The sequence below is a fragment of the Bos grunniens genome, chromosome 18 (assembly GCF_055505025.1).
Source record: "Bos grunniens cultivar Pamir isolate PY7600 chromosome 18, Bosgru_T2T1.0, whole genome shotgun sequence".
Lineage (NCBI taxonomy): Eukaryota > Metazoa > Chordata > Mammalia > Artiodactyla > Bovidae > Bos > Bos grunniens.
This window is the reverse complement of record NC_141182.1, coordinates 36,274,230-36,294,845: the sequence shown is the minus strand read 5'-3', so window position 1 is coordinate 36,294,845 and position 20,616 is coordinate 36,274,230. Positions and strand designations below refer to the sequence as shown.

General features: G+C 38.4%; 1 protein-coding gene across 9 annotated transcripts in view; it reads right to left on the bottom strand.

The window, feature by feature from the left end:
* TANGO6 (transport and golgi organization 6 homolog) overlaps positions 1-20,616 on the bottom strand; it is a 184,559-nt gene that overhangs the window by 144,378 nt on the left and 19,565 nt on the right. For 4 of the 9 annotated variants that reach the window (XM_086351439.1, XM_086351441.1, XM_086351446.1 and 1 more), the window contains exons 5-7: positions 19,914-20,050; positions 13,875-14,037; positions 10,072-10,154 (exon numbers count right to left, since the gene is read on the bottom strand). In XM_086351439.1, the coding sequence (XP_086207565.1) occupies positions 10,072-10,154; positions 13,875-14,037; positions 19,914-20,050 (383 nt within the window). The remainder of the gene's footprint in view (positions 1-10,071; positions 10,155-13,874; positions 14,038-19,913; positions 20,051-20,616) is intronic. The other 5 variants (XM_086351442.1, XM_086351445.1, XM_086351447.1 and 2 more) reach the window with 2 other exon arrangements.

The following is a 20,616-nucleotide window of genomic DNA, read 5'->3' as shown; positions in this document are numbered from 1 at the left end:
ATATGCAGTCTCTTTCTAGGGCACAGTCTTCCCTGCTCACTAGGAGGCAAAGTGGGATGGGGATTCAAGTTCTGAAACACAATCTAATACTTGTTATCTTATTTCTTCCTGTGATAAAGATGTTCCACATCATTTGGAAGTTTCCTTTTTTTAGCAGTAAAACTATCAGGTGTGTTACACATAGGATTGCTTGTAAATACTTCCACTGACCTGTTGAGAGATTTAACATGAATCAATTGACTTCTCTGAATCTTAGTTTCCTTATCTGAAAAATAAAGTAGTAGTAGTAGTAATGTTAGTCACTCAGTCATGCCCGACTCTTTGCGATTCCACAGACTGTAACCTGTCAGGCTCCTCTGTCCATGGGATTCTCTAGGCAAGAATACTGGAGTGGACTCCCATTCCCTTCTCCAGAGGATCTTCCTGACCCAGGGATCAAACACGAGTCTCCTGCATTGCAGGCAGATTCAGAAAAATAAAGAGGTTGGTTTAATCACACTTTAAAACTCTTCTCTATCTTATCTAGCATTCTCTGACTGGACTGCAAGTTTGCTCATGGTGGTCTATACTTTTCTGGTACCCCAGCCACTGAGCAGTAAGACTAGTTGAAAAAAATGGACCATTCCTCCCTACCCCCAAATATTTGAAACACTGACTCTTGAAACACTTGCCTAAGATATAATAAATTTCTAACCTTTCCTCACATGCTCTCTGTTCCATCAGTTCTGAAGTTAATACTCTAAAGATGAAATCCTGTTTAGCTGAAAGGTTTCCTGGTACCTCAAGGGTACTTAAGGTATCTGTACAACTAGGGATCACCAAACAAAATACCAAGAGATGGGAAAGCTAAAGCAGAGATGGGAGAGACAGACTCTTAAGGTATCTTTTTAATTATTTGGTATGAAAAAGCCTCTCTGAGAATAAGTGAAAAATGGTGCTTTGAAGAAAAGTGGAATTTCTATAACAACTTGTGACTTTTTCAGTTTCAGTATAAGTGCACAGGACAAGACACAGGGGCAAAATAAGAGACCAGTATGTATCTAGTAAAACCAAAACAGCTCAGAAAAGATTAGACAAGGAGACAGATGGGTACCAATGACCCCACTGGCAGCCTTGGGATTTCCTCGTTCCTTTTTGGGGATTTCCACATCCATTTAGGAATGCATCTTGGCCTACTATTACAGATCCAGCCCTGGGAAGAGGCGTCTGTGGTTAAGCCTCACAATCCTTCATCTAAATCTAGAGGACTACTGCTCTGACAAGTAAGAGAGGCATGTTTCTGGGTGCTCTTAACTGTAAATCACACTCTACTGTAACTCTTTCTTTGCTTGATTGGGAGCTCCTTGAAGGTAGCAGCTGATTCTTAATCATTTCCCTACTTGTAAACTGAGCAGAGTGGCATTCAGTAGGTACTTGGTAAATTTTTTGGCATCTGATTGACTGAATCAGAGTGAACAAAGTAGACTGGATACTGTTTACTTTCTCAAAAGTTGTATTTTTGTGGGAAAGTTACAATGCCCTCTCTATTTTCATTTTTTCTTTAAACAAAAGCTGCAGCATCTAGAAATTATTAGTCAATGCAAATTAACTAAACAGCATCACAGAACTTCAGCCATGGAAGGAAGAGCAGATTGAATAGGAAGTTTGATTTTATTCTATTGACTTGTTCAGCATCTAGCTTCATGTCTGGAGGGCTGAATTTCTCTGGAACGATTGACTGGAAATCTGAATCTAAAAAGAAAGGAAAAACTAGGAGGAAACAAACAGTCAAAAGTATTAAGAATAAATATGTGTTTCTGTTTCAAAGCAAAACAAAACAGAAAGCAGCCCTCATGTGCTCATTTCATAGACTTCCATCATATTGTTAAACACATCCCTTAGACACCCCTGCAGAGTAGCTGCAAAAGCACCGGGAAGCACTGAAAGAGCATCTGGTAGTCCACTGGTTTAGACTCCAAGCTTCCAATGCAGGGGGTGTGGGTTCAATCCCTGGTTGGAAAACTAAGATCCTACATGTCTTATGGCCACAACCCCCCCAAAAAAACATAAAACAGAAGCAATATTGTAACAAATTCAGTAAAAACTTTAATTGAAAAAAAAAAGGAAACATGGGTGTGAACTTTGTTTCAGCCACCTATATAGTTGCTCAAATCTACACAGTAAGTGAACACATTTAAACCTCTCCAGGTCCCAGTTTCCTCATGTATAATGTAGGCATTAAGCTTTTAGCATAAGCACTGATTAAGATAATTCATGTTAAAATATTTTGTAAAATTTACAGCCATGTGCAAATGTTAAATTTAGTCCTAAATATTTTATTATTGTTGCTGCTACTGTAAATGGAACGGTTTTCTTAATTTATGGCCTTATCTTCTGCAGAGATGTACGTGTATGGAAATACAAATATGATGAGGCTATTCAGAATCAAGCTGACTAAATCCTAACACTGAAATTCAGTACAGGCTGGAACTCGATTTTACCCCTGTTAAAGATTAAACTAGTCAAATGCTGGCTTCTAAAACATCCCAGTGATCCTTTTGATTAGTAGTGTTCCAGAATTTCTAATGCACTTACTGAGTTTAATTAAGACTTGTAAGAAGCAGAAGAACCAAGCAAGTTACTTAATATAGTACTTTGCACTGTTCATGCTTTCAGAGCATAATGCATAAAATAGTCTTTTAAAAAAAGTTTCCCTGAACCAAAAAGGAACTGATGTTTTTTGAGCACCTATTATAGAATATAATGAGCCTACCAAAAGTTACTTTATTCATCCAGTAGGCAACCCAAGTGTCAAATTTAAGTGACCTAACATCACCTAGATAGTCAACCCTGGAGCCAAATTCCAATCTTAAGTCCATTTGACTCAAAAAGCCAAGTGCTTTTCACTACATTATACCACAGAATCTGAACTGCAGCATTTAAAAAATTTACTGTTTGAATCTCCCACATCCTTGAAGGATTTTTTTTTTTCCAGTCCTCTGCATGTTATTCAAGGTTACAGTTCAACAGGAGACGGAAACATCCAGAAAGAATGACTGCCTTTAGGGAGCGTCCACAGGTGAAAGGGAGACTAATGTCTCACTGCAGAGCCTTTGGCACTTATTAAATTCGTACCTTGTGCAAATATTGTCTTTCTAAACAAAGAAAGAGTAAGAGAGAAAGAGAGAAGGAAACATTGGTCCCGGGACCAGCTCTGCCACTCACTCGTATGGTTTGGGACAAGTCACTTCACAATCTTTTGGATTTTGTTACCTTTACTGTAAAAGGAGGGATTAATTTGTCAAACCCAAAGAATGTACCACATCAAAGGTGAACCTTAATGTAAACTATGGACTTAGGGTGATATTGACATGTCAATATCAGTTCATCCACCATGACAAATACACCATCCGGTATAGGATGTTGACACTGGGGGCAGCTTTGCACATGTAGGGGCAGGGGATACATGGGAACTCTATACTTTTCACTCCATCTTTCTGTGAACCTAAAACTGCTCTACAACATAAAGACTATTAAGAAAAAAAAAGGATTACACTAAATAATTTCTAAAATTCCTTCCAGCTCTAAGATTGTAATATTCTAATTTACTTCACACAAATCATTAAAAATTCAGAAGGAGGAATAAACTGGTCAATCTTTCATTAAAAATTCATTAAGATTAGATGCAGGGGTGGGGTGGGACAAAGACTTGGATAATTAAAGTCAAGATTTCCTAAACCTGGAAACAGAGAGATAAAATGGAAATGAGAATGTAGAAAATAAACTAGGTCCTTTCTAGCCTTTCCAATCCTAAAACTTATTCTGCCATTAGGGAGTCTTGGGCAAGCACAGTGAGGAATAAAGAGAGGCAACATCCCTCCACCTCCAGTATTGGATTCTGGCCAGTTCTTTTAAACGCAAGAAATGTGCTTATCAGAAAGAACTGGAATTCTTTTTTTGGCTGTGCCACACAGCATGAGATCTTAGTTTCCCTGTCAGGTATCAAACCAGGCCCCCTGCATTGGGAGTGGAGTTTTAACCACGGAATCCCAGGGAGTTCCCAGAACTGGAATTCTTCTATCCTGTCCTACCCAGAACCAATCTCCATGCCATCTGGGCCGCTCTTCACCTCTGTAGGTAAAGAAAAATACACGAATGAATCCCTTTCATACCAGGGAGGACAAAAGAATATAAACATTCTAGAGATCAGGCTCCAGACACTCAGAGGCAGGAGACAGAAAGGAATGCCACTGAACTAAAAGCTATTTGAGAGGCATATACCTTTTTTAGCTTAATTTTACCAGAAATAAAGCACACACATAGAAATGATGACAGTTATTTATGCAGAACAAGTACAAGTGGCTACGCCAAGTTTTCACTTCAGTTCGCCCAGCACCTGTATATATACTACCTGTCCTGCTAAGAACTTTCCCCCTGGCCCACAAGGGTCACCCGGCTCCAGCCCGTGCCGTATGTGAAGGATGCGAGTACAAGAAGGCCTTCCCTTGTCATTGTTCCTGCCATAAAATTTTCATTCAGAGAGCTGGTAGCTGATTCCTTTAAATACCAAAATGTATTTACATTCTAACAATTTTGGAAGGAATTATATCTAAGATGAATTATGTGTAACTCTTGCCTTCTTAAACAAAGTACAGTGAACACAAAATACTTTGTTTTTCAACTGATTATATACCCTTTGGGGGTATATTTTTGTGTCTCCTTTCTTGATCTTCTATGCTGTTGTCCCTGTGTCTTAGTCAGTCTAACTTCTGTTATTTCTAATTCTGCTGTGGTCTTTAAAAGATAAACAGTCTGATCAGGACTGCTTATAAAGCAGAGATGAAACTGGCTCTGAGGACTGAGGAACTCTGAGTAAGACTAAGAGAGCAGCCAGTTGGACATCTGTCATAACACAGGTGACATGGGATGTTAAATTCGAAATGTCAAGTAAAGCAACAAGATAAAATGGACTTAAAACTCCAAAGTAAGACATCAGACTTTGATGCAATCAAGACTATAAAAACTCCTCATTCGGAAAGAGGGAAGGAAAGATCAAAGGTGTGGAGACCGAGAAGTGACTGATGAGGAGGATTTCTTCAGAAAAAGCTGCTGGTGACAGTGAGTCCCACTCCACAATCCACCAATAACAAAAAGATAATAACCCAATATAAAAATAGGCAAAGGCTCTTAGAAATTTCTCCAAGGAAGACATGCAAATGGCCAGTAAGCACATGACAGGCTGTTCAACATCATTAGCCACGTTGTTGTTATTTAGTTGCTAAGTCGGGTCTGATTCTTTTTGTGACCCCATGGACTATAACCTTCCAGGCTCCTTTGTCCACAGGACGTCCCAGGCAAGAATACTGGAATGAGAAGCCATTTCCTTCTCCAGGGGATCTTTCCAACCCAGGGACTGCACCTGTGTCTCCTACATTGCAGGCAGATTCTTTACCACTGAGCCACCATGCAAGTATGTATGCCTCATTAGCCATGAGGGAAACATAAATCAAAGCCAAAAAAATATTTTTAAAAAGCCATCAAACACTGAAGAGTCAACTACAAAAGACGACATATTATATAATTTCATTTACATAAAATATCCAGAATAGGCAAATCTATAGAAATAGAAAGTAGATTAGTGATCACCTAGGGTTAGGGGCAAAGCAAGGAGAATGGGAGATAGCAGCTAATAGATATGGAATTCTTTAGGGGCATAAAAATATTCTAAACTCAGATTGTGGTGATGGCTGCACAACACTGTAAATGTACCAAAAAAACTGAATCAAGCATGTAAATGGGTAAATTGTGTGGTATGTGAGTGCCATCTCAATTAGTCTGTTAAAAAGACAGAAAGAGAGCAAACACCAGAGCTGGAAACATTCCCAAATGCCTCTCTAAAATTAAAACACCCTCTTGTACCCTCTCTTGTTTCCGAGTGAGTTGCTGGATCAATTCAACCACCCCAGATGTTTTCCTTGTTTCCTGCCTTTGAGCTGTACTCTATAATTTAGTATTAGCAGAAAGTTAATAAAGACAACATACTCTTTGTTGCTCAATTTTACCCCATGTTTACCATTTTCCTCCAACATACACATTTCCTCTGTTTTCCCTCTGCAGCTGAGCTGTCAAAACCTTGTAGAGGGAATAATTACCCTTCTGTACCCCTTCCTGCTTTCAAGACGGTCCCAGTCCTTGTGCATAATCAAGTGTCTACAGCAAACTAATGTTTTGCCTGTCTCTTCAGGAAGTTTTTACTTCACTCAACTGTTCACTATGAGGGGATTTTCCCCCCTCATGGGGGGCAAGAACAGGAGAAATGGACAGGACTCACTATTTCTCCATCTCTTTGATTTTTAGAGGCCAATTCACTTGCCAGAAAGAAGTTGTCTTGCTTTCTTTTTCTTCAAAAGCAATTTGTTGACTTCCACTGAACACTGTGAGGAGGAGTTTGTACCAAAGTTTAGTCAAAATTAGTCCTATCCCTACCAGCACTTTCAAGTCTTTCTAACATTCCACACCTGGCTATTTTACTATTTTTCATCACAGTACTTCTTAGCTGGAATATAACTGAAGATAATCTTTCTAAAAGTTATTTGGGCCTTGTTCTTTAATTCAGAACTTTTGCTTTCTAGACTGTTCTGTATAATTTCTTGTCTTCATGTTATCTGAAAAGTACTTGCCTACTAACAGGTAGAACAGGATATAAGAACTTCCTTTTCATAAGTCTCTAAATGAGGCATTAAATAAAAACAAACAGTATTATAGCCACTAAATCATGTCTTGTTTTATCCATGAACAATTTAATTCTGTACTTGTGTGCCAGGTCAACGTTATGAAGGTTATACACTATTTTTTTCAACAGCAAAATTTAATAAAAGGTTAGTAAACATCAAACTTTAGGAAAAGTGACTGTTACAGAGAATGAGTTTGGAATGTTTAAGCAGCATGCATTTATATCTACCAATTTATTAGTATCATACATAAAGCATAAACCTAACCAAACCAGAAGCATCTGCCTTCCCTTTGGGTTTTTTTGGCCATGCCACATGGCATTTGGGATCATAGCTCCCCGACCAGGGATTGAACCTGAGCCCCCTACACTGGAAGTACAGAGTCCTAACCACTGGACCACCAGGGAAGTCCACATCTGCCTTCTTATCTGAAACAACATGACCTAAGATTAACTTTATACCCTTATACACTGCTGGGAGCAATGTAAAATGGTACAGACACTTTGGAAAATGATCTGACAGTACCTCAAATGATTAAAACACAGGATTACCATATGATACAGCAATTCCACTTCCAGGGATGAGAAATAAAAATGTATGACACACAATAACTTATGCATGAATGTCCAGAGCAGCATTATTCATAATAGCCAAAATGTAGAAATAACCCAAATGTCCACCAAACGGTGAATGGATAAACAAAATAAGGTACAACCTACAACAGAATACTATTCAGCAATGAAAAGGAGTGAAGTACTGCTTCATGCTATAACAGAGATGAACCTTTAAAGCATCATTTTAAGTGAAAGTGAAAGTTACTGAGTTGTGTCCGACTCTTTGTGATGCTATGGACTATACAGTCCATGAAATTCTCCAGGCCAGCATGCCGGAGCAGGCAGCCTGTCCCTTCTCCAGCAGATCTTCCCAACCCAGGAATTGAACCAGGGTCTCCTGAATTGAAGGGGGATTCTTTACCAACTAGGCTATCAGGGAAGCAAGAAGGTAATCACAAAAGACTACATACTGTATGATTCCATTTATATGCAGTGTTCAGAACAGGCTAATCTATATTAGACAGAAAGTAGATTAGTGGCTGCCTAGGGCTGGGATGTGGGAAGTGGTGTAGATTTCTTCTGAGGTAACAAATGTCCTAAAGTTGACTGTGATGACAGCTGCACATATCTGTGAATATTCTAAAAGGCCAGTGATTTGTAAATGGGTAAATGTATATTATGTAAAATATATCTCATAAAGTTGTCTAAAAAAAAGATTTACTCTAATGCAAAAGACCATCAATTGATGACAAATAGAGTATGTTAGATATTCATAAGATTAAATATTTTACTTACAATAAAAAGGGCCAAAATGCTAACTCATGCCAACAACCTGGATGAACCACAGAAACACAATGCTAAGAGAGAAAAAGAAGCCAGTCACAAAAGAACACATGTTGCATGATTCCCTCATATAAAATATTCACAAAAGGCAAATCCAAAGAGATATAGAGCAGATTAGTGGTTGTTAGGGATTAGAGGTGGAACAAAAAGTGACTATACATAGGCACTAAGGATCTTTCTGGGGTGATAGAAATGTTAAAACTGCACTGTGATAAGAGTCTCACAACTCTGTAAAATTACTGAAAAATCACTGAATCATATACTTAAAACATTACTTTTTGATCTGTAAAGTATATTTCAATAAGGCTGTTTTATAAAAAAAATTTATTCTAAAAACATTTTAAAGAGACAAATAACTCAATTATAGGAAAAGGAGTACGTCAAGGCTGTGTATTGTCACCCTGCTTATTTAACTTATATGCAGAGTACATCATGAGAAACGCTGGAGGAAGCACAAGCTGGAATCAAGATTGCCGGGAGAAATATCAATAACCTCAGATATGCAGATGACACCACCCTTATGGCAGGAAGTGAAGAAGAACTAAAGAGCCTCTTGATGAAAGTGAAAGAGGAGAGTGAAAAAGTTGGCCTAAAGCTCAACATTCAGAAAACTAAGATCATGGCATCCGGTCCCATCACTTCATGGCAAACAGATGGGGAAACAGTGGAAACAGTGGCTAACTTTACTTTTTGGGGCTCCAAAATTACTGCAGATGGTGACTGCAGCCATGAAATTAAAAGACGCTTACTGCTCGGAAGGAAAGTTATGACCAACCCAAACAGCATATTCAAAAGCAGAGACATTACTTTGCCAACAAAGGTCCGTCTAGTCAAGGCTATGGTTTTTCCAGTGGTCATGTATGGATGTGAGAGTTGGACTGTGAAGAAAGCTGAGCACCAAAGAATTGATGCTTTTGAACTGTGGTGTTGGACAAGACTCTTGAGAGTCCCTTGGACTGCAAGGAGATCCAGCCAGTCCATCCTAAATGAGATCAGCCCTGGATGTTTGTTGGAAGGACTGATGTTGAAGCTGAAACTCCAATACTTTGGCCACCTCATGCAAAGAGTTGACTCATAGGAAAAGACCCTGATGCTGGGAGGGATTGGAGGCTGGAGGAGAAGGGGACAACAGAGGATCAGATGGCTGGATGGCATCACCAACTCGAAGGACATGAGTTTGAGTAAACTCCGGGAATTGGTGATGGACAGGGAGGCCTGGCGTGCTGCAGTACACGAGGTCACAAAGAGTCGGACATGACTGAGTGACTGAATTGAACTGAACTGATGATAATTCCACGTTTAACTTTTTAAGGAACTGCCAAACAATATTCCCAATGCAGCTTTACCTTTTTACATGAAATATAATTCTGAAAGCTATTTACTCTTGTAAATGTTTTTAATAGTATGATATCATTATAAATGCATTGAAATAAACTTTAAAGAAGAGTATTTACCCCAATGCCATCTGGGCCTAACAGTAATGGATTTCATTTTTGTCAAAAATATGTATTTCATATATATTTAAGATTATAATCATAGAGAACATATAATTTGTATAAATATTTTTTCACTTTTACTGTATATTTAAGAAGTCATTTCCATAACTCATTTACTCAAACTTACTTCTTCATGATGATGATTCTATCAAAAATTATAAAGTAGATTCAATATTATCATACATGTTTAGGAAGCCTACAGTATTGCAAATACCTTTGTCAATTTCTTCTAAGGATATGCTTTCATCACTGGCATATGCACTTAAGAGAATCTGAACTGCTTAAGATTCAAAGTAAATGATAAAATTAACAGCTTATAGTTTCCACTTTTCAAAGTTAAAAGATTTTGATGGTTTGGAATTTAAGATTAGTAATTCCAATCTTGAAGAATCAGTTTAAAAGGCAAAATTATTTTAAAAGACTAACTACAAATATTAACTAAAAATATTAGTGACTTAAGTTACCAACCTTATATATATCCTCAATACATCTGCCAAGTTGTTCTTCTGTCACCAAAATGGTTCCTGGCACCATGTCACTCTCTAGAATCTCTAAAGGACAAAAAACAAAATTACTCATGCTCAGTATCTCAATGAGCCTAAGGAAAAATGCTTTACTAGAAAGTTTGGGAAGTTAACAGCTAAAATTAGAAAATCAACATGGTTATAATACAGCACCATTCAAATACAATATTTCACAGACTGTTTCACTGATTACAAACATGCATTGTTACTTTATGCATCAATAAGAAAGGGGAAAAAAAAGCATTTCCAAGTAACCTATGAAACATTATCACTTAGAATTCTAATTCTAAATTAATGAATGGGAAGTTGGAGATTAAATTAATGAAAATGGCAGAACCAATAGTTGTATCTAGGTTACTGGTACACAGATGTTCATTATACTATTCTCTGTAAATGTATTTGAAAATTTCCCTATAAAATTTAAATTTTTTTAATTTAAAAATTTTTAATTTAAATTTTAAAAATATAAAAATTTAAAAGCTGAACTTTTAAAACAGAGCTTTTTTTAAAAAAAATTAAGAGAACTTAGATTAGATTTATTTTACACAGTTTTGTTATATATCGTTCTTTTTTTTCTTTGCTATTCTGCATAGCATACAGGATCTTAGTTCCCTGCCCAGAGATTGAACCTGTGCCCCCTACAATGGAGGCATGGAGCCCTAGCCACTGGACCACCAGGGGAAGTCCCTATCATTCCTGATAAAAGCTAAATAATTGGAATAAACATGATAAAGAATTAAAACTTCACATTAATTAGTGTCCAACTCTTCTGAAACATTTTTCGTATCTGTGTTGTGCCATAATATATTGACCTCTGAGCCACAGAGTGCAGTGATGTGATATCCTCAAGAGCCCTTGGTTTTATTACTGTCATCACAATTTTCTTCAAAGTCACTGACATCCATTCTACAAGTTTTAACACTCACTTGCAGACATAAACAATACCACAGTTGCTACCTGGCCAACAATGATAGTGAGATGCATCTAGATATTAGAGTTACTACAATGTGAAAGAGATTCCCAAAATAAAGTTTTTTTTATGTGAAAAAAAAGTGCATCTTGGAATTGATAAAATATGGTAATTCATCATACTTGCTACATATCCCTAAAAAATGTGCTGCAATATGAAAAACAAGTAAGAAAGCGTATGCGTTAGATTGTTTTTCCAGTGGCAATGATGGGGTTTACGTAAAAGATCAGTCATATTCTAACTCAGTCCTTTTTGTTATCAACAGATGTTATATGCAAAACATGTAGCTGGCATTACAGATGTAACCTAACGCATGAGAATGCCTGGTGAAGAGATGCCCAATAAATATTCTTTGAATGAATGAATAAGGCCCAGGACAAAAATAACTGACCCACAACTGGACTGACCCACAGCTAGGCCTCCCAAGCATTGTGCTCTAGCAGTAGTGTCAGTCACTCAGTCACGTCTGACTCTTGCGACCCCGTGGACTATACAGCCTGCTAGGCTCCTCTGTCCATGGAATTCTCCAGGCAAGAATACTGAGTGGGTTGCCATTTCCTTCCACAGGGGATCTTTCCAACCCAGGGACTGAAGCCAGGTCTCCTGCACTCCAGGCAGAATCTTTACCACTGCACTACCTGGGAAGCCCTAGTGCCCCAGCCCAGGGCTCAAACCGGAACACGCACTTGAATTACCTAGTGGGCCAGTTGAAACAGTGCTGGGCACAACATCAGAGTTTCTAACTCTGTAGGTCTGAGGCAGAGCCCAGAAAGTTGTTATTTCTTATAAATTCCCAGGTGATGCTGATGCTTCTGCTCTTGGGACCACACACTGAGAACAACTGCTCCAGACTAAAGGAAATACCTGGTCGGTCACAGGCAAGATAAATAGATTAGGAATGAGGTATGCTCTCACATGAAATTAGATATAAATGAAGTCCTAGGCCTTGATGATGAGTGCCAATAGAAATAATACTTCATTTTTTGAGGAATACACTAATCCCAGACTAGATTTCTATTAAATACATAAAGGAATTTTAATTATTTATTCAAATATCATGTTTATGATGTTTGAATAATCACAAGTTTCACTTCACCAAAGCTCAATTTGGTGAAGCTTTACAAGCACAAGAATTAGGCTTTCTTTATGCTCACCCACTGAATATTCACTGGAAGGACTGATGCTTAAGCTGAAACTCCAGTATTTTGGCCATCTAATGCAAAGAACTGACTCATTTGAAAAGACCCTGATGCTGGGAAAGACTGAAGGCGGGAGGAGAAGGCAACGACAGAGGATGAGATGTTTGGATGGCATCACCGACTCAATGGACATGAGTCTGAGTAAACTCCAGGAGTTGGTGATGGACAGGGAGGCCTGGCGTGCTGCAGTCCATGGGGTTGCAAAGAGTTGGACACAACTGAGCAACTGAACTGAACTTAAACCCCTCTACACAGATTCAGAAACATTTATACTATAAATGACTTCCATACAAAGTCTACCCAGAACTGAACTGGGCTTAACCACACATCAATTTTTCTCTTTATTTTTAACCTCAGAAAATACTATTATGGAAAGGTTTTGTTTTTTTTAAAAACTCACTAAAAATGCTGAAATGATACTCTGTATCCTAGCACTAACCTCAATTAACCATGAAAATATACAGAGGGAAGTGGTTAAAAGACATTAAAACACAAGGGAGGGAGGCTCAAGAGGGAGGGGAGGTATATATACAGTTATGACTGATTCCTGTTGTAGGGTAGAAACCAACACAACACTGTAAAGTAATTATCTGCCAATTAAAAATAAAAAACAAACACACTTAAACTCTCTGGCCAAATCTGGGAAAATCTGAGCATCAAAATGAATATAGGAATATTCAGTCATCCACTGAATCTGTTTTTAAAGAGATGAGCCAAGGAGAAAAGAAAAGCTCTTCCTTACAGAAGAATATCAACTAACAAAATAGAAACAATTAAAAAAAAAAAAAAAGAACGTCACCATTTTACTGGCAAAAATTATCAGGGGATACCAAACCACAGTATGAAGGACTGTTTGGAGACAGGATATTCACACTGTCTCATATGTCGACCATCCCATAGATTATTATTAATTTAAAAGGGAGGAAGGTATTTTTACAGTGGAGAAATCTGGTTGCTACCACCTTAATCAAATAATCACATTTAACTTCACTAATGGAATAAACTGATGACATGTGTCCATAATCTGATGGACTGAAAAATAAAATCGTATACAGTATTCCTGCCAAAATGTTTAACCTGGATCTAATCATGAGGGAACAATTAGACAAATACAAACTGAAGAACTGTCTATAACCTGGGCTTCAAAAGTGTCAGAGCGAAAGACCATTAGGGATCTGTTCTACATTAAAGAATTAATGTAACAAGTAAATGCAATGTAATTTTAAAAAAACAGATATAAAGGAAATTCTTCAGACAAATAAGAAATCTGAATAAAGTCTATATATTAGAGGATGTCTGCAACTAATTCTCAAATGCTTCAGGAAAAAAAATATGTATATGTATAGGAAGAGAGAAAGAGAAAGTGAACATGCCAAAATGTTAATTATGTGAAGTATACAGGGATGAGACAACGTATTCTTCTTAGAACTTCCATGAAGTAGATTTTTCAAAATAAAAAGTTGAGGAGAAAAAAACAAAACTAAAGACACTGAACTACATAGACTTAAGTCACTTAAATCCAAAACACGGAAGAAGGTCCTTTAGAGGGACCCCAAACCACCAGACTTCCTTGTTTACCTGCTGTATTTAAACATCGATGAAGAGGAGCTAACACGGGCTGAAGTAAGTACTTGGCTGCCAACTGTGGCTGTTCTCTTGACATAGTTATAAAGGTTGTGGTGGCAACTCTCTGAAATTGTCGTGCTGCCAATTTATCTTGAAAGTGAAATAAATCCAAAATCTAAAAGAAAAATTCCCTAAGGTAAATACCAGGCTCTTTGTAAGAAGCAACAACTAAGAAAAGAACACATTTCACATTAATTTCTTTACACCAAAAAATAAATTCACTGCAGTAACACTGATCCAACAGAACTGTTTGGTTTTTTTTTAATTAAGTTAACAACCCAGCACCAAAGGGTATGAGAACTGAAGGAGCTATGTTTTTTTAAACAATTTTATCAGATTTATAAAATATGTGTTATTTGTAGAAAATCTGGAGAATAATTTTTAACAAAAAAAATTAAATTCCAAATTACTATAAACACTTTTGGTTTATTTTTTCCAATATGTTCCCTGTATAATTCTTTCCTCTTTTCAACTGAGACCATACTTAATATTCAGTTTTGTGTATTGCTGAAACTTCCTCATATTGTTATAAATTCCTCAAAAATATTATTTCCAGATATTCAGATTTTCTCCCAAATTTGCTATGATAAATAGCAATTATGGGGTCAAGGCATATAAATATATTCAGAATCTGAAGAGCCTGTCAGATCTGACCAAGGGTCTACTTTATTCTCAAAAAATAAACTTAAAAAACAAAAACCAAACAAACCAACCACTGATATCTCATATTTGAGTCTAAGTACCCAACAGAAAAGATCATTCTGTTCCTGGCTTAAAAGTGACTCAAATGTTTTGTAGACAGGAGAATCCACTGTCCCAAAACTGTATGTGACCTGTGATGCTGCCAAAAACAGGCTCAGCAACACTAAAACCTATGACTTGATTGTCTCATTTTCTTAAGTGCCAAAATTATAGCTACTAGTTTTAGAAAATGTTTACCCATCATTGCAAATAACTTTATCCTATAAGATAATTTCTATTTAGTATCTTCCAGTGTAAGATTTTACATCATGATATTTTTTCCCATGCATGCTTCCCTGGTGGCTGCGCGGGCGCCAGAGGGCCTAGAGGAGTTATTCCACGTTCAAGGTTGGGAGGGGCAGCGGTGAGGAGATACCCCTCGTCCAAGGTAAGGAGCAGCGGCTGCACTTTGCTGGAGCAGCCGTGAAGAGATACCCCACATCCAAGGTAAGAGAAACCCAAGTAAGACGGTAGGTGTTGCAAGAGGGCATCAGAGGGCAGACACACTGAAACCATAATCACAGAAAACTAGTCAATCTAATCACACTAGGACCACAGCCTTGTCTAACTCAATGAAACTAAGCCATGCCCGTGGGGCCACCCAAGACAGGCAGGCATGGTGGACATCTGACACAATGTGGTCCACTGGAAAAGGGAATGGCAAACCACTTCAGTATTTTTGCCTTGAGAACCCCAATGAACAGAATGAAAAGGCAAAATGATAGGATACTGAAATAGGAACTCCCCAGGTCAGTAGGTGCCCAATATGCTACTGGAGATCAGTGGAGAAATAACTCCAGAAAGAATGAAGGGATGGAGCCAAAGCAAAAACAATACCCAGCTGTGGATGTGACTGGTGATAGAAGCAAGGTCCGATGCTGTAAAGAGCAATATTGCATAGGAACCTGGAATGTCAGGTCCATGAATCAAGGCAAATTCGAAGTGGTCAAACAGGAGATGGCAAGAGTGAACGTACATTCTAGGAATCAGCTAATTAAAATGGACTGGAATGGGTGAATTTAACTCAGATGACCATTATATCTACTACTGCAGGCAGGAATCCCTTAGAAGAAACGGAGTAGCCATACTGGTCAACAAAAGGGTCTGAAATGCAGTACTTGGATGCAATCTCAAAAACGACAGAATGATCTCTGTTCGTTTCCAAGGCAAACCATTCAATATCACAGTAATCCAAGTCTATGCCCCAACCAGTAATGCTGAAGAAGCTGAAGTTGAACCGTTCTATGAAGACCTACAAGACCTTTTAGAACTAACACCCAAAAAAGATGTCCTTTTCATTATAGGGGACTGGAATGCAAAAGTAGAAGTCAAGAAACACCTGGAGTAACAGGCAAATTTGGCCTTGGAATACGGAATGAAGCAGGACAAAGACTAATAGGGTTTTGCCAAGAGAATGCACTGGTCATAGCAAACTCACTCTTCCAACAACACAAGAGAAGACTCTACACATGGACATCACCAGATGGTCTACACCGAAATCAGACTGATTATATTCTTTGCAGCCAAAGATGGAGAAGCTCTATACAGTCAACAAAAACAAGACCAGCAGCTGACTGTGGCTCAGATCATGAACTCCTTATTGCCAAATTCAGACTTAAAGAAAGTAGGGAAAACCACTATAGACCATTCAGGTATGACCTAAATCAAATCCCTTATGATTATACAGTGGAAGTGAGAAATAGATTTAAGGGACTAGAGCTGATAGAGTGCCTGATGAACTATGGACGGAGGTTCATAACATTGTACAGGAGACAGGGATCAAGACCATCTCCATGGAGAAGAAATGCAAAACAGCAAAATGGCTGTCTGAGGAGGCCTTACAAATAGCTGTGAAAAGAAGAGAAGCGAAAAGCAAAGGAGAAAAGCAAAGATACAAACATCTGAATGCAGAGTTCCAAAGAACAGCAAGGAGAGATAAGAAAGCCTTCTTCAGCGATCAATGCAAAGAAATAGAGGCAAACAACAGAATGGGAAAGACTAGAGATCTCTTCAAGAAAATCAGAGATACCAAGGGAACATTTCATGCAAAGATGGGCTCGATAAAGGGCAGAAATGGTATGGACCTAACAGAAGCAGAAGAGATTATGAAGAGGTGGCAAGAATACACAGAAGAACTGTACAAAAAAGATCTTCACAACCAAGATAATCACAATGGTGTGATCACTCACCTAGAGCCAGACATCCTGGAATGTGAAGTCAAGTGGGCCTTGGAAAGCATCACTACAAACAAAGCTAGTGGAGGTGATGGAATTCCAGTTGAGCTATTTCAAATCCTGAAAGATGATGCTGTGAAAGTGCTGCACTCAATATGCCAGCAAATTTGGAAAACTCAGCAGTGGCCACAGGACTGGAAAAGGTCAGTTTTCATTCCAATCCCAAAGAAAAGCAATGCCAAAGAATGCTCAAACTACCGCACAATTGCACTCATCTCACACGCTAGTAAAGTAATGCTCCAAATTCTCCAAGCCAGGCTTTAGCAATACGTGAACCATGAACTTCCAGACGTTCAAGCTGGTTTTAGAAAAGGCAGAGGAACCAGAGATCAAATGGCCAACATCTGGTGGATCATGGAAAAAGCAAGAGAGTTTCAGAAAAATATCTATTTCTCCGTTATTGACTATGCCAAAGCCTCTGAGTGTGTGGATCACAATAAACTGTGGAAAATTCTGAAAGAGATGGGAATACCAGACCACCTGATCTGCCTCTTGAGAAACCTATATGCAGGTCAGGAAGCAACAGTCAGAACTGGACATGGAAAAACAGACTGGTTCCAAATAGGAAAAGGAGTACATCAAGGCTGTATATTGTCACCCTGCTTATTTAACTTCTATGCAGAGTACATCATGAGAAACGCTGGGCTGGAAGAAGCACAAGCTGGAATCAAGATTGCTGGGAGAAATATCATTAATATAATATAAATATCATTATATTAAATTTAATATCATTAAATATCATCAAGAGGAACTAAAAAGCCTCTTGATGAAAGTGAAAGTGGAGAGTGAAAAAGTTGGCTTAAAGCTCAACATTCAGAAAACGAAGATCATGGCATCTGGTCCCACCACTTCATGGGAAATAGATGGGGAAACAGTGGAAACAGTGTCAGACTTTATTTTGGGGGGCTCCAAAATCACTGCAGATAGTGACTGCAGCCATGAAATTAAAAGACGCTTACTCCTTGGAAGGAAAGTTATGACCAACCTTTCAATAGATAGCATATTCAAAAGCAGAGACATTACTTTGCCAACAAAGGTCCGTCTAGTCAAGGCGATGGTTTTTCCAGTGTTCATGTATGGATGTGAGAGTTGGACTGTGAAGAAAGCTGAGCACCGAAGAATTGATGCTTTTGAATTGTGTTGCTGGAGAAGACTTTTGAGAGTCCCTTGGACTGCAGGGAGATCCAACCAGTCCACTCTGAAGGAGATCAGCCCTGGGATTTCTTTGGAAGGAATGATGCTAAAGCTGAAACTCCAGTACTCTGGCCACCTGATGTGAAGAGCTGACTCATTGGGAAAGACCCTGATGCTGGGAGGGATTAGGGGCAGGAGGAGAAGGGGACGACAGAGGATGAGATGGCTGGATGGCATCACTGACTCGATGGATGTGAGTCTGAGTGAACTCCGGGAGTTGGTGATGGACAGGGAGGCCTGGCGTGCTGCGATTCATGGGGTCGCAAAGAGTCGGACACGACTGAGGAACTGAACTGAACTGAACTGATGCTTCCCCATGAGAACGTGAAGACCAGCATAACAACTGAATGACTTTCTTTACACTGTACTCCAAAAGGCATATCTTACATCTAAAAGCATGTGGAGTGGTGACTAAGAACACTCCTTCCACATTTTCACCTATCAGATTAACAAAGAAAAGTTTGTTAATACAATATTGTAGAGTAATAAATAATAATAAATAATAATAAAAAATAAAAATTCAAAAAAGGGGAAAAAAAAAGAAAAGTTTTGTAACACACTGTGTAGGCAACGGTGTGGGAAAACAGATCCATATGTATCAATCAAAAATTTAAATAAATATACTTTTTAAGCCAATCATTTCAATTCTAAAAATTTTCCCTATTAACTGGAGCATTGTAACAGCAAAACAATAGAAACAATTTAAATGTCCATTAATAGGAAACTGGTTAAATAAATTATGGTACATAATATGATGAAATACTATGCACCCAAGAAAAAGAATGAGACAGCTTAATATGAAATGATCTCCAAAGTACATTGTTAAGTGAAAAAAGCAAAACTGAAAAATAGTGTGTGCAGCATATTATCATTGGGTAAAAATTAGAATATAAAAACAAATACATACACATATAATTGTATACACATTATTCACAGATTGTCTCTGCAAAATAAATAAGAAACTGGTACAGAGACAGGAGAGAGACATTTTTCCGCTTTCTCTTTTGTGCTTTTTAAAATTGTACAGCATACTAATTTACCTTTTTTATTTACTACATATTTTTTAAAAAATAAAAACACAGAAAAGATAATAAATATGACAAAACTAGTTTTATATTCCAGTTTTGAGGGCAGGCTAGTCAGTTACTAATGATGAAAGTGAAAGTCACTCAGTCATGTCTGACTGTTTGCAACCCCATTGATACAGTCCATGGAATTCTCTAGGCCAGGATACTGGAGTGGGTAGCCTTTCCCTTCTCCAGGGGATTGTCCCAACCCAGGGATTAAACCCAGGTCTCCCACACTGCAGGCAGATTCTTTACCAGCTGAGCCAGAGGGGAAGCCCAAGAATACTGGAATGGGTAGCCTATCCCTTCTCCAGGGAATCTTTTCAACCCAGGAATTGAACCGGGGTCTCCTGCAGTGCAGAGGATTCTTTACCAACTGAGCTATCGGGGAATCCTAACAGATCAGTCTCTCCCACACGTTTTTAATGTTATTAAGAAAGTCCTTCACTGAATAATAAACATTATACTAACTCAATACTGTTGTTGTTGTTTAGTCACTAAGTTGTATCCGACTCTTTGCAACACCATGGACAGACAGGATTTTCCAGGCAAGAATACTAGAGTGGGTTGCCACTTCCTTCAAAAAGGGCATCTTCCCCACCCAGGGATCAAACCCGCGTCTCCAGCACTACAGGCATATTCTTTACCGCTGAGCCACTGGGAAAGCCCCTAACTCAATATTAGGTGAACATTTAAAGTCCTCTTTCTATAAATAAACAGATAATCCTCAAACAGACAAAAGAAACACGATTTACCTGGGGGCAGATATCTCTATAATAATCCTCTGGTGAAAGAGACTGCTGGGGACAAGAGGCCAAAATCTTTGCAATCAAGTCACACTTCTTCCAGTCGGCAGCTGTGGCCTCAGCATCACTCCCTCCAGCCGCCCCAGCTGTCAGCAATGGATACAGACGTCAAAAATTCATAGCACCTCACCACATAAGGTCCTTAAATTAGAGGAGAAACTACTTTTTTCCCTATTGAAAGTCGCTAATTTCTTCTGTAAGATAAACTACCTCTTCGTACTTTCGTTTTGATGTTGGTCTCTGGCAAGTTCAGAGGAAAAAAATAGCACTTAACCATTGTAATTAGAGTACTCATATTATCTGAACACTAGTTTCTTCTTTGTGCTTATTACTGACATGTTTTAAATGATTAATATTTCTATTATTCTGTCTCTTTATATGCATCTTGTCATTCAAACTGCCTTAAACTAGAGTTAGGGAGTAACAGGTATCAGATTTACGTAACCCCCTTATAAAAAATATGTAAATGGTGGCTTTCAGACACTGGATAAAAGCAGCCCAAGATACTGGTCCCTAAGAGAAGGGAAGCAAACAAGGTGAGCCCCGTGAACACCCTAGCCTACTACCTTGAGAGAGGTTTTTGTTTTTTTTTTTTGTCCATACGACGAGACATGTAGGAACTCAGTTCCCTGACCAGGGATTGAACCAGTGC